Genomic DNA, 13,805 nt, shown 5'->3' on the forward strand with positions numbered 1-13,805 from the left:
CCCTTATATACTGACCACACTTAGAACACTCAGAAATCCTAAGCTGGTTTTGTATTAGGAACTTCTATAAATATCTGATCCCATGGGGCAGCAGAACTGTAGCTGACAGCAAGCATGAGTAACCCCGTAAAATCATCTTAATGGAAGTTTAAAAGTTGTGAATAATCCTGTTAAATGAAGGGAAAAAAGTGATTTATCATAACATATTTAGAGCAGATGCATCATTTGAGTAAGAAAGCAATGCACCTGAATTAGAAATGTTGTAACTTCAAAGAAACGGTCAGTAGTTCAGAATGAGGTGACATAGCTTTTAAAGGAAGGCAAGCAACACTGCTTTCCCAAAAGCAATTGGGAATACAAATTATGTACACCTAAAAATAAGTAGTGTGAAATAGAAACAGTAAGGACATGCTCTTTCCTGCTAGATTGGCCTTGGAAGATCCTTTGCCTGAGTTAATGCAGTAGAACGGAGTGAGCCCATATTCTTCTCTTCACATGCAGTTCAAGCTCACTTTTTGTTGATGGCGGCCTCTTTTATCTTTTTACCAGAAATACACATTTCTAATAATACTGCAAATCAGCTTAGACACTACACTAAGAATTATCTACCTGAAAAATAGGTGTTCTATTCATTTTAGTAACTGGAAACAAATGGTCTTTCGCTCATGGTACTATAAGCAGATAACTGAAATGATCATGCATATTGAGCATTTCTGTTTGCTTATGTCGCAGTATGACACAGAAGCCCCGAGGAGGCATAGCGTGGGCTTGTCCTAGCGTGAAAGGGACTGCAAGAGATAACACTGCTTTTAGGCAGAGGACACACTGTTTAACTTGTGTCATTCCTGCCGGGCATTAGTCAACCCTGCTCTTAAAGGCAGACTCCACGTTCCCCCCTGCCAAGTCTGCTCTTGAGCACTGCAGTTAGAAATGCGTACCTAATGTTGAACTAGGGTCTTCTGATCGTGTCCACCCTGAGCGAGCAGAGTGGTCCATCCCCCTCCTCGCTGTAGCAGCCTTTCGTATAGGGCAGTTATCATGTCCCCCCTGCTCCGTTTTTAACATTAAACAACCCCAACTCATTCAGTCCATAATTAATGACAGTCCTGCCCCAAGCAGCTTGGTAGTGGGCCCGATCAGCCTGATGTCATTACTTCACCATGACAATTTTCTAACCAACTCCATGTGATATTCCATCTGTCTGACACTATTAAAAACTTTTTATATAGCCCTTATTATTGTAGTTGCTGAGCTCCCCGCAAACATCACAGTGAGGAAGGGAAGTGCTGTTATCCCCACCGAGGCACAGACAGACCGTGACCTGCCAAGATCACACGGCGAGTCTTATCAGACAATTAAATGTAGGTCTCTAAAGTCCTTGGCCGGCTCTAGCTGTATGGTATGTTAATGTGGAGAATCAGGATGCTCCTGAAGTGGCAAGCAGATAGGGAAAGTATGAAATTGTAAGTGAGAATTTTATTATTTTTTAATAAAATCTCACTTTATTTTTAATAAAGGTAAGATTATGGGCATGATAACCCAGAAAAAAGTAGTTAAGTACCACGGTTTTTTTGGTTCCTGCCTGGAGTAATTTAATAACAGCACAATTGCACCTTGTTGTTAGTCAGACATAACTGAGAAGCCATTTAATCCTCATGCGCCAAGAAGTTTGCAGTTGAAGTCTGTGTGATAATGTTAAGTTAAAGCACTAGCATATGGGTAAGGAAGCTAAAGTTAGCTAAAAGTGGCCCTCAATTTTGTTTCCCAGAGCTTGCTGCTGTGTGATTTGCTTTCTACTTTGTATTGAATAAGGGTTGTGTTAATGGGTGCCACCAAAGGCATCTGAAAGTCCTACCTGGTCTTCAACAGAGAAGCTTTCTTGGTTTAGCTTACAGGCAATACAGACTGCCAGGAGCGCATACATTTTTAGCACTGCACAAGTACACTAATTCAGAATGAACTTTTTGCATCTGTGCTGTAGATAGATGTATAGAGGTACCCTTTTGGCACTTTCAAAGTGTAACCATCCTGATCATGAAAATACCAAGACAACATTAATTCTGCTAAATCTGATTTTGCTCTTTACAAATGCAGTGCAGCAAGAAGGGGAGAGGAGAACCACCTTAGTTTTTGCTTGAGACGATTTTCCTTAGTCCCAGATTAACTCTTAAATCTTGGTTTATTTCACTCACTGAATATTTTCCTATAATGTGCACAGATTAAATTGTAAAATCTCTTCAAAGGTCCGTTTAGAACCTTCTAAGCAAATAAACACAAAATAAAAGAAAAGGCCTTGGAACTGTTATCTCTCTATCTGAGAGCTTAACAAAAGGTATGCTAGCTTAATTTGAGCCAGGGGAGCTGGATGGAGATTGCGTTTAACCAGAAATGCTGGCAAAAATATGCTTCAGTAGAGCCAGAACCACATGTGGCCATTCCACTTTAATTGTGCTTGTTTTAAAAGATAGGTCTTTAACATTTACCCTCTCCATGCTTGCTGTCTCTTTATGAACTGAAAATAAAAGCTCCCCAGGCGGTCATACCAAGACCTCAAGCCTAAAATTTTTCAGCTGAGTCAAAAGCAAAACCTGTGCTGAATCTGCCCATGCATTTTTTTTGTAGCCATAAGAAGATTTGACTTCTCTGCTGTTTTTTTCCCTGAGTCCCCAGGCCAGTCCTAACCCAGGGAGCCAGTGTCTTGATACTAAATGTATCTCCTCGGTGAGGTCAAAGGCAGTGGCAGCAGTGCTACTGGTTCGAAGGCAGCCTGCTGCAATATACTACAAAACCCGAAAGTACGCTCAACAATAACAAAAGCATTAACCGCTGACCCACAGCTTGGTGAAATTCAATCCCACCATTAGGCAAACATGAAAATGAGATCCCAGAGGAAGGAAGGTTCAGATGTTCAAGACCAGAGAAATTGGGTGAGGAACACAGGCAACGAGATGGAAGTTGTTGCAGATTGAGGAGAGAGAGGGGGAGGTTGCCAGTTCAGCGGTAGGATCTTTTAATACCATAAATTTCAACATGCACTTAGCAGTGTTTTTGCTCCATTTGGGAACGAAGCAAACTACAACAATTTATAATAAGGATACCTTTCACCATTTTAGGGACACATTTAACGTGATATAATTTGATTTCCCAGGGGTTGCTTCAGAGCTTCATGTTTCCAGATTTGCTTGAAGTTAGATGCTTGTGTCAATGTGTAGGTGCTCACCGCGAGGCTGGAATGTTACAGGAACCTGAAAGAGCTAAGCACCCAAGTCTGACTCAGTTTTATCTTGTGTCAGATGGTTACAGATGTGCACGGCAGGAACCAAGTACATTTCAGTGAGAGTCAGATGCCAAGCTCATGAGCACCCTAGAAAATACCAGTCATAAATCCTGTGTGTTGCAGTAACGAGCCGTGGGTCCGTGTGCTGTAAGGCTTTCTGTACGCACTCTGCAGCCGTCATTGGCAGGAAGCTGGAGCCGGGGGCACTGGCAGGACTGCGTGCCCTCTCAGTTGTTGTTATAGTGCGTTGCTTTTTTCCCCAGAACACACTCACTGCAGATGACCGTTCTCCTGAAGACAGCTTCACCCTGAACCCCGAGGACAGAAGAGAATACCCTGATCTCCAGGCTGCCCACCGGCCGTTCCCTAAGCAGCGATTCAGGCAGGAAAATGGACATACGTCCTTGCAAAGAGATGGACCCAGATCTTTCCTCCTGGATCTCCCAAACTTCCCTGACCTGTCAAAAGCAGATATCAATGGGCAGAATCCCAACATTCAGGTACAAATTTATGTTAACGTGTGATTTTTTTTATGAGCTGCACAAAATTATTTGACTGAACCAAGACAACTTTCAGCCTGGCTTCCATGACATGCAGTCAGAACACCCTGTCTTTCTACCAATAGCACCAAGAGAGAATTAATATATTATAATATCATGTCATGTCATGTCTTGTATATATAAAATAGATATAATATACTTTTTGTCTTACGTGAATGCAGAGATTTCAATTTTTTTCTGAATTTCTCTTTGGATAGTGTTGACTGTGTAAGTGTGGGTATCAATATACGCCTATTTATGATACGAAAGCCATCTTTGCTATTGCCATTTTGGAACATATTATCTTTGTTGATATGAAATGGGTATTTTCAATTCTGTTTTCAATTCTCTGTTGCAAAATTTGTTTGTGAACAGATTCTCTTTTGGTATGCTATTATAAAATGCAACCGTCCCCAAAGGTTATAAGAGAACAAGTCTTTAAGTTTCAGCTCAAAATGTGGTCCTCTGTATGGAACCGAGACTTAAAGTTAATTTCTGCAGCCGCTGCCTGGAGTAGAAAAAAGTTGTCTGCAAGAAACTTTGTTATATGTTATTCCTCAAACTGTTCTTGGGTTTGGAATGGCCTCTTACAAGCCACTTGCATCTTGAAACTTCAAGGATTAGAAAGAGGAAAAAATGAGTGATGTGTTTTTAATTCAGAGCCTTAAAGCAAAATTGGCATTAATAAGCAGTCTTTTTTAACCAAAACAATAAATTGAAATGTTGTTCTGCCTAAGATGTGCTTATAAAAACAATTCACTAATAGAACTGGTTTTCTGGTTAAATTAATTCCTGGCTTCTTATAGTCCCCCAGCCCACAAAATTACCATCCTTTTGATATGTCTAAGAAGTACATACGTGAAGATATAATAGATCTATTGGTGAGAGACCAACGTGATCGGGCGAGAACAAGCTGTCTCCAAGTTGACACTGCATTACGTCATAGATGGCTTGCAATGTTAAGAAGCCTAACAGATTTGGATCAAGTGCGGGTCCAATACTTGACGGGCCAAGGTAGTAAACATGTTCAACATGTGGTGACTGTACACATCCCTCACGCTCGGAGAAGCCTTCCAGAAAGCCTTAGGAAGGGAAGGTAGGGAAGCTATAGGGGCCCCAGATTGTGCCATGCGGTAAACAGTGTAACGTCATTGTTTGAACAGTTTGTAAACTGCAGAGGAGGACAGGAGGAAACAAAAACCTTTTCTGATTGGTAACAGCGTTTAATGTTTAGACCCAGGGAATAGATAAATGAGATGGAAACATTTCCCTGGCTTGTCTTTATAGTAACTGCTTCTGCTATGACCTCTTTTTCCACCACCTGATCTTGGAAATGTGTCAGCCAACTATGTCAGCAGTTTTGCTGGACTCTGAGAACTGGGAAGCCTAGTCCTGTAAACTAGAAAACATTGGGCAACATTAATCCCAGAGCTCTTGTGCACAAGGATCAGCTCTTTCAGAAACAGGCTCCCTAAATTCTGCATTATATTTACTCTGCTTACTTAGGTGCATAAATAGGGATATACAAAGCTGCTTTTAAGTTCCTGGTTGACAGTCCTGCAGCAGGTCAGGCCTCATGGAGATAAAACTCCCATTAATTCATTACAGAGTCAATGAAAGTTTATTTCTTTGCCTAAAGGTTGTAAAAGGTGGCCTGCTCTTTCGGGAGAAACAGGATTATAGTGAATTCTTGCTCGTTAAACAGTACCGTACTGACCTGAATGGAAATAATGACACTTGTTGACTTGCAAATTTCTCATCAGCTGTTTGGCAGGTGAGAGCAGAATGGATGCTCATTTTTCTTTTTGCACAATGGCTTCGGGGTCTGTAACTTACAGTCCTGGGGGTGTTAATTTAAAAGTCCTCCTAGAACAGTGAGGTTGGAAAGGAGAAAAAAGCCTGCGTGCGTTAATCCAGCACAACGGCCACATTTACTTCTCAAAGACCCACAACGTCTTTTCCCTTCTACTAGCACAACACTGCATAGACCAAAAATAACACTTTTAAGGGAAATTATACCTGGAAATTTTAAAAACCTAATAAACAGAGATAAAAGCCTGAAAAAGCAGGTCGAAAAGATACTCCAGTGAGTTCTCTTTATGGCCATTCCTTCTCTGGTTTCCTGTGAGACGGCAATTGCTGTATCATGCCCTGGTAGTGTGCTTTTTCAGGGAGGAAGTGGTGACTATCAGAACACCATCACAGGAATTCAGAAAATTAACATGTCCCCAGGTACTACTGTATTTATCAGGTGATAATCGAATACAAGTATAGTGGGCTGTCTTCTAGAAAAACCTCAGAAACAGCAGTCCAAGCTGCAGTAATCCAAATGCAATTTGACTCTTTGCATGCCAGACCAGGACGACACTTACTGGTCTTTCTGTGGCGTTCTAGCCTTGTAAAATCTCCCATCATTTCAAGTGACATTTTATGCTTTAGCATTGCTTCCACGCTGGTTGTTTGAGAGTAACTGCAGTAGCTGCTGTTGAGCAAAGGCTGGCTGTTTGGTTTGGGGTATTTTGTTTTCTTCTTTTTTGTAATTTTAACAATTCTGTCAATGCCTGGAAGACTTCTGGATGGGAAGGTGATTACAAAAACTGATCACACATTTTCTTTGGATTTTCTTTCACAAGTGGAAAATCCCTTTCGTGTAGGTTTGCACTCGTTTGACAAACTAGCCGAGGGATGCCTATGCAGACCTTGTAATTAGGCAGGGTTATTATTCAGAGTAAGACAGAATTGTTCTTAGCCCTGAGTAACAGAACGAAGTCACATGGGAGGTGTATAGGAACCTGCTTATTTTCCATTTCTGATGGGTTTTTCTCGTCTGTTCCAACCAGCCTTGTACAACACCTCAACTCTTCTCTGCAGCCGATCTTCTGTTTAGAGCCAGATGCTTCGACTTGCAGTTGAACTCATGCTCTTGTCCCTCCCTTTTTCTTTTTACTCCTGGTTTCCCAGGCTTGTGTACTGTAACAGGTACTGCTGCTCTCTGCTGTCCCACTGCTTCGCTGCTTTCCTAGCAGTGCTCGACACCATGACAAATGAGCAGAAAAGGGGGAACTCCTCACCGTTTGTCAGGCAAGGGCATTTTGTTGATATTAATGCTCTTCAGCGAACTTGAATCTTGATCAAGCTTCACAACCAGTATACCTGAAACACCGCTGGGTGAGTTCCGGTTGCGATGGATGTGTTAAACATTTTGGATGAGGTGACAGGTTCCAGGTAGAAACTGTGCAGAGTTAGGTAGGATTCCTGTTCTAAAAACATGCTGATGTGCCCTGGAATACTGAAGTAAATCAGTATATGATTAAATCTGTTGTGATTATTATCCTCGCTTTGAGTCGCGGGATTGGTAATAATTGATAGGAGTGATTTTAAGCCGGAAGAAGTTAATGCTGCCTGCTTGGTGATGTGTTGTCTTTATCATTTTGCATGAGGCCTGTGTGCCATATCCACCAGTCATGCCACTCCAGTGCTGCTGTGTTAGCTTTATTTATTCTCTTTGATATCTATGCAGTTTCTACCTTCTCTCAAAAAAACATCTGCACAGAACCGCCCACTCTAGGAACATACACAACTACAGAGAAACAAGGCTGTATGATCTGCTTTTAAAAAAGAACTGCAGACTTCAAACCAACTCTTCTCCAGGTTCATCCATGGCCATTTCCCTCACTTCCATCTATATCACAAGTCACTTTTAACACATTTTATTAGATGTGGTTTTTAGGTAGCATTTATATTTGTCATTTGAAGCTGCTGGTTTCACTGCATTGGAAAGCAACACCCTCTCGGTATCATCACAAAAGACTCAGCAGTGTCTGTAATACTGACCAGTACATCTCATCTCTAATCTAGCACCGTAAGAATTGGAGGGCTCCAGTAGTGCTTATTTCTTGTAAGGCCTGTAAGGCTTAATCGTTTAAGGTAGTAGCAAAGCGATTGTCCCTAGCTGCAGCACTGGAAGCACGGTGTAGCCTTGCCAGGAACTAGCTAGTCCTCTTAGCAAGCTGGAGAGACTAGAGTAGGCAGAGCAGGGTGCCAGAGGGCCATGGTTAAACCACTCTGAGTACCAGAGCTGTTACTACCTCTGTGCAGATTTCTTAATGTCATGGTGCAACAAGAGCTCGCTGCAGAGTGCAAAATTCAGAGCTGGGTTTCAGACCAGATTTTTAATTCTGGGGTTCAGTTCGGCCCATCAGAGAGTGCAAATAGTATTGACAACATGAAATACAAATTTCAGGTTTCGAGTCACATTGTCGTCTTTGCTCCCAGCAAATTTTGAGGGTCCTTCACTTTTCATCAAGTCCAGAAAACTGTCCTAAAAGTGAGCTGTCATGACATAACCAGAAGGAAATTGGTGTCACTACTGATACCATTTTAACTGAAGTTGTTATGTGGTGTAAACCTAAATTTACCATTTCGATATCTTATAATGAACTCATTTCTGTTCTGCTATTATAGTTACCTCGTTCCTGACTTGCACGTATCCACCTTTACCGAATGGCAAGTTCTGCATTGAAAATTTGCATCAGTTGCGTGAAGAAAACAGAGGATAGAAATGTCATAGAATCCACTGCTTGCACAATATTGCAAATGTAGTTCTTCCTGAAACATAATCTTCCAGTTGCTTAGGGCAATGTTTACACCATTAAAGTGAATTCAGAAACATTGTCTCAGTAAACAGGACGAAGTACACAGAACTTTTTGTGCACCCCAACAGGCAGGGATAATATTTATGTTCTGTATGTTTTTGGCCAGGAGAAAATTGGATGTTGGTGTCCCAAGACATCTGTGCTTGATACATTTCTCTCATTAGAAACTGACTGCAAATCTGTTGTTTTAATGTACCTATGCCAATTGTTCTTAACAATTTTTAGAGGAACATCCTTATTTATAGCTCACACAACCATAAAAGAAGTGGCTTCATTTTAGGTTTGAATACTTCTGGAGATGATTGTGGATTTATAGAAGAACCCTGTTACCACAGACATTTTGGGAAGCTTGAGAAAAAAATAAATAATCTTTGCAGTTTTGATAATCACTGGAAGAAGAAATCAGAGAAAATAAAGTCTTTAAAACGGTCTCCAAGATAGAAATACTAAACCAGGTCTATTTTTTAATTTTTGAGAGAACATGTTTTTGTTGGAGTAGTTCTACAGCATGAAAGCTTTTCCAGAGCTGCTTTAAATGCCCATTTTTAATGACTCTGGTTCTGGATCTGATTTCTTTTTTCCTTTTTATAAACAACCCTCAGTATAGAAACAATCAAACAAGATACATATTTGTGTATCATGTATATGTATCATGTATATGTATAGTCATAGGCTAATGTTGGTAAGTCTGTCTGTAAGTACCGAGAAGAATTCAGTGAATGCTGATTTTTCAGAATTTTAGACTGGGATAGGGGAGCAATTGCTTGCCCGAAGCGGCAGCCTCTTCTCACGCCTCTGTCCTAACTTTTGGGTCGTACCGTGGAGGGATTACTAGGATTACTCCCTGATTTCCCCCCTCCCTCTGGAAGGTCCATTAGAGTTAAATGGGGCTGGGCAGAGCATAGCTGAATCCCTGAAAACAAACAGAACTAGAGTCGACTGAAGCTGTCTTTTTTTTTTAATTTCCAAGAGCGGCAGTTCAGACAATCCCAGGATTCGTTATAGAATTTCTTTCACTCTGTAGTTTTTATGCCACATGTTAAACAAACAACTTGGTAATCAAAGCTTAAAACAGCAGAGAGGAATACAGGTGTGTGTCAGACTATCACATTGGATTTTGCTTTTGTTATGTTCATTTTCTAAATAGGCTGTGTGTTGGAAAACTCACTTTAAAGGCCTTTGTAATAAGCCTCCTTGGTAGCAAAAACAGACTGAAGAGGGATATCTGGTTGCACAGACACGTCCTGAAAGTAAGGTAGTGGCAGTGCTGTTGGAAGTCTGATGAGGTCTTACGACCCTGGAAGTTTGTGCGTTACACCTGCCTCTCTTCCCCGGTGTAGCACATAGCTCGACAGAAGTTTCTCTGTCCCTACAAACCCTCTTTTGCTTAAACTGACTTGGCATCCTGAATAAGTATTTTAAATCAAATCCCTGTGGTTCTTCAAACTGTACCTGGCTGAAATAATGCGAGTTCATGCTGGTTCACTATCATATAACTACAGATTACCAAAGCAAATGGAATGATTATCAAGTGCCCCCTGCCTTTTTTTATGAGAGCCTTTTGTTCGGTTTGGGTTTTTCTTTTGTTTTTTTTGCACTTTGCTGAGTCATTGCTTACAGCGTTAATGTGGTCTTAAAAATACTTGCTACTAAAGTACTAGAATCGCACTAATTTTCACGTGGGAAGTACTAAAGCCCTGCGACTGGCCAGCAGTGCACAGTGTCAGCCGCTCAGTAACACTATTTCCTTTCACTTATTGTGAAAACTCTGTTTTGCTTGGATAGATGCAACAATTTTGAATCCATGAACTAACCCTGGTGTTTTCAAACTTATGAAATCCATTTTAATTCTTGGTCTGTAGAAACTGAGGTTTAATGAAGTAATCATTCCAATTCCATATTTAGTCTGGGAGTAAAATATCTCTTGTGTAAAGATGCTATTAGGCTGACAACTGCACTTTCCCTCGCTCTTGCTCTTTCTCCCAGTGGAGCTTCTTAGTAGCCTCAAAGTTGTTTCATTTCAATGGCTTGGTCTATGGTCAAATAGCAAAGCATGAAATAGATGCAAAATCTCCTTTCTCCAAAAAAGGATGTGTGGGCATTGTCTTCTCTGTGCAGCTGTGTTTGCAGCTACGAAGCTATGGCAGCAGTTCTGGTTTGCTTCCTATGTCACACTCCTCTGTGGACCACAGGTAGCTGAAGAAACACGGCACTCTTTTCGGTTTTTTTCTTGCGTGTGTCTTGTGATTTTACTTATAACAATTGTATAAAACTAATCCTTTTATCCAAAATGCAAACCCATAGAGCCATGTAAATTACTTTTAGCATAATAGTACATTATTCTGTTTTTCCTGGTTTCACACAACCCGATTTCCATGGAGTACTGTCTCGAAAGACTGCTTTGTAAATCTATAAAACATGAAGAATACCTCTGTACCTATTAAACATTATAGGTGTATCTGATAGTCACTTCTGTATCATGGTTGTTTAGCCAGTCCAGGTTAATCGCTGAACCACATTAGCATGAAGCATCAGAGCATTTTATGATCTATCTGTGGCCACGCTATGCTTGCATGACTCAGAGCCAAGGTTTCTGATGGCTAGTTCCTATTTCTACCTAAATAGCCACCTATATGCAGGCACAGTATTTATCCAAGAGTTTCATAATTACACATTGTTCAGCACAGAAAAGGAGTAATCAAGGGTTGTTCCTTTGCAGAATTATATTTACATTCATGATGTCTGTGAGGGAATTGGGCAGCAAACTTTGAATCTTGGCTCTGGGCGTCTGTAGAAACCGTAAACGGGTTGTGTATCATTATACTCTCCAGCACAGAAAGAAGACCTGCTTCAGAGGGCTTAGCAGCAAGTGACTTACTCGGCGATGGCTGAAAGAGCTGCTGGCTCTCATCACGGCAGAGTGTGGTTTCACATAGCGGTGACAGCCCACGCCGTTGTGTGATGGAAGCGCTGGTGCTGCGGGGAGGCCGTGCAAGGGCCGGCTGAGCTGCCGCTAGAGGGCAAGGCAGATGCAGACCCGGCAGAGACCCTGGGTTCTGCGTCCTCTTCCACCTTCGCGCTCGTGGACTTACTTAGCCCTGTCTTGAATCAGTCCAGTCCTTGGAACGGGCTCTGCACCCGCTCTGCTGGTGTGCTTCATGCTTGCCTCAAATTCAGCCTCAGCGTCATTGGAGTAACAGATTTGCTTTTCTTTTTCCCGGTCATATATGTTCAGGTTTAAACATCTTTTCCCCATAAGGCAGAAAATTCTGCGGCAAAGGTTTTAGGCACAGCATGGGTTATTATTTTGTGCGGGATTTTTTCTAGCCTTTGTTCCAAGATCTGATTCAGGAGAGGTAGCAGAAGGAATCACTCAGCCGCTGCATATCTCTGGGCTCAGTAATCCGCATATGGTTTACAACATGTGAACCCTACAGTATTCCAGAGCCCCTTTGCAAGGCAACACCAGCCATTTGTCTTCGCTGTATAGAAGTTTCCCACTGACTAGGAGGAGATACTGACGGACAGGCTGGTCTATTTTGAATCCCGTAGGTTACCATTGAAGTGGTGGATGGCCCCGACACCGAGACAGACCAGGATCTGCAGAAAGAGAGCAGCAAGCCTAGCTGGCCAGTCCCATCACCTGACTGGAGAAACTGGTGGCAGAGGTCCTCCACCTTGACTCGCATGAGCAGCGGTGACCAGGACTACAAGTATGACAGCACTACTGAGGACAGCAACTTCCTAAACCCTCTCGGTGGGTGGGATAGTCATGCACCCGGTCACCGGACATTTGAGTCCAAGGAGCAGCCGGAGTATGGTAAGTTTGCGTTCCAGGCCTCTTATGGGCATCTTGGGATTGTAAAAATGAGTTTGGGGGAAATGAGAATGGTGAGGCATCGCTGAAAGTAGGCCAAGCAAAATAGAATTTTTCAACATGTGGCTTTTGTTCATCAGCTTTTAAATACAAATCTGTGCAGATGCACAAGCTGTACTGTGGTAGCTGCATTCCACTAGTAAGTCTATAATCTTGAAAATCATACCAGTTATCCCATAAGAGGACCTTTTTTTAGTCCTAAGTGTACTTTTTTTAAAAGCAAAGGAAACAAGGTTTCATATTTATTTTTAGAGTAAGGATAAGTACAAATTTAGAATCGTGCGGTGGTTTGGGAACCAAAATATAATTATTGGATAAATAAGCAAGATCTAAAACGTGGTAGTATTTGGTGGATACACAAATAAGATGAATTGTGTTGGTGCATGTGTGGGGAGTGGCATATGCAGCAGGAACATTGTGTATTTGCGTGTGTAATTCTCTTCCAGATGTGTCATGGCAAAAACAATTGTTTTCAGCTTGTTGTGTGAAACAGTTGCAGAAACTAGAAACAGAGAGGAGCTAGAGTTCTTCACGGCCCAAACGGGCTGTAACTATCCACATGGGAATGACTCAAGGGAGGTGAACGAATATGTGCTCACAGGTAGCTCAGAGCCTCTCGGATTTAAGTTGTATGTAAATACAGAAGATTTTTAGTTAGAGCAGGGTTTCAAAGCCACAGTACTTTCACCCTGGCACTTCTGTTGCGTTCCCTAGATACTGCAGAGTGGTTGTCATGCACTGATTCAGTCTGATTTTTCCCCTGTTTTGGTTAACTTGAAGTCCTAGAGCCTTAACAATAGAGAGAGACTTTTTGTGGAATGGCATATTTAAGCACATATATATGTATTAAAATTTGTGGCCAGAAGATTAAAGTCTATCCCTTCTTTTTGCACCTGCATTTATTTGTGGGCACATTTTATTGTCAGGAATTCATATGTTAGGTAGTTATTCATTTAGGTAAAATAAAATTGCTTTCACAAATAATTGTGGTAGGAAAAAAATAAGAATTACAAATATAAAAATAGGAAGAACAGGTTGAGCTCCAGCTGAAAATCTAATGTGGTATATTTAATAGTAGATCCTGTGTGTTTCATAATGCAGTATGAAACTAGTGTTGTATTACCTACCTAATAATAATTACGTAATTACCTAATGATTACATAGTGCAGTATTACCTACCTAATAATAATTACATAATTACGTAATAATTACATAGTGCAGTATTACCTACCTAAACTCTAGGTAGGTAGGCCCAAAAATTATCCTAGAGCTCTCTGCCGTACACCAGAGCACCCTACTAAATGGAAAAGACTCCTGGCCTTCTGACTAACCTAAAATGTCGCGTGCCATTGGCCTTGGCCAGGAGGATGTAGCAGCAGATCCTGCCCATATGGGGCTTTTATGCTAGTTCCACCCATTGCCCTGTTCACACGTTTCATGGCTCTATCATCTCCCTC

At 41.5% G+C, this 13,805-nt stretch overlaps 1 protein-coding gene across 1 annotated transcript in view; it reads left to right on the forward strand.

Moving 5' to 3' along the window:
- The window catches only part of ISM1 (isthmin 1), a 39,674-nt gene that overhangs the window by 18,808 nt on the left and 7,061 nt on the right, over positions 1-13,805 (forward strand). Inside the window, exons 3-4 of the mRNA XM_050894622.1 lie at positions 3,541-3,777; positions 12,024-12,291. Coding sequence (XP_050750579.1) covers positions 3,541-3,777; positions 12,024-12,291 — 505 coding nt within the window. The remainder of the gene's footprint in view (positions 1-3,540; positions 3,778-12,023; positions 12,292-13,805) is intronic.

Source organism: Gymnogyps californianus, chromosome 3 (assembly GCF_018139145.2).
Source record: "Gymnogyps californianus isolate 813 chromosome 3, ASM1813914v2, whole genome shotgun sequence".
Lineage (NCBI taxonomy): Eukaryota > Metazoa > Chordata > Aves > Accipitriformes > Cathartidae > Gymnogyps > Gymnogyps californianus.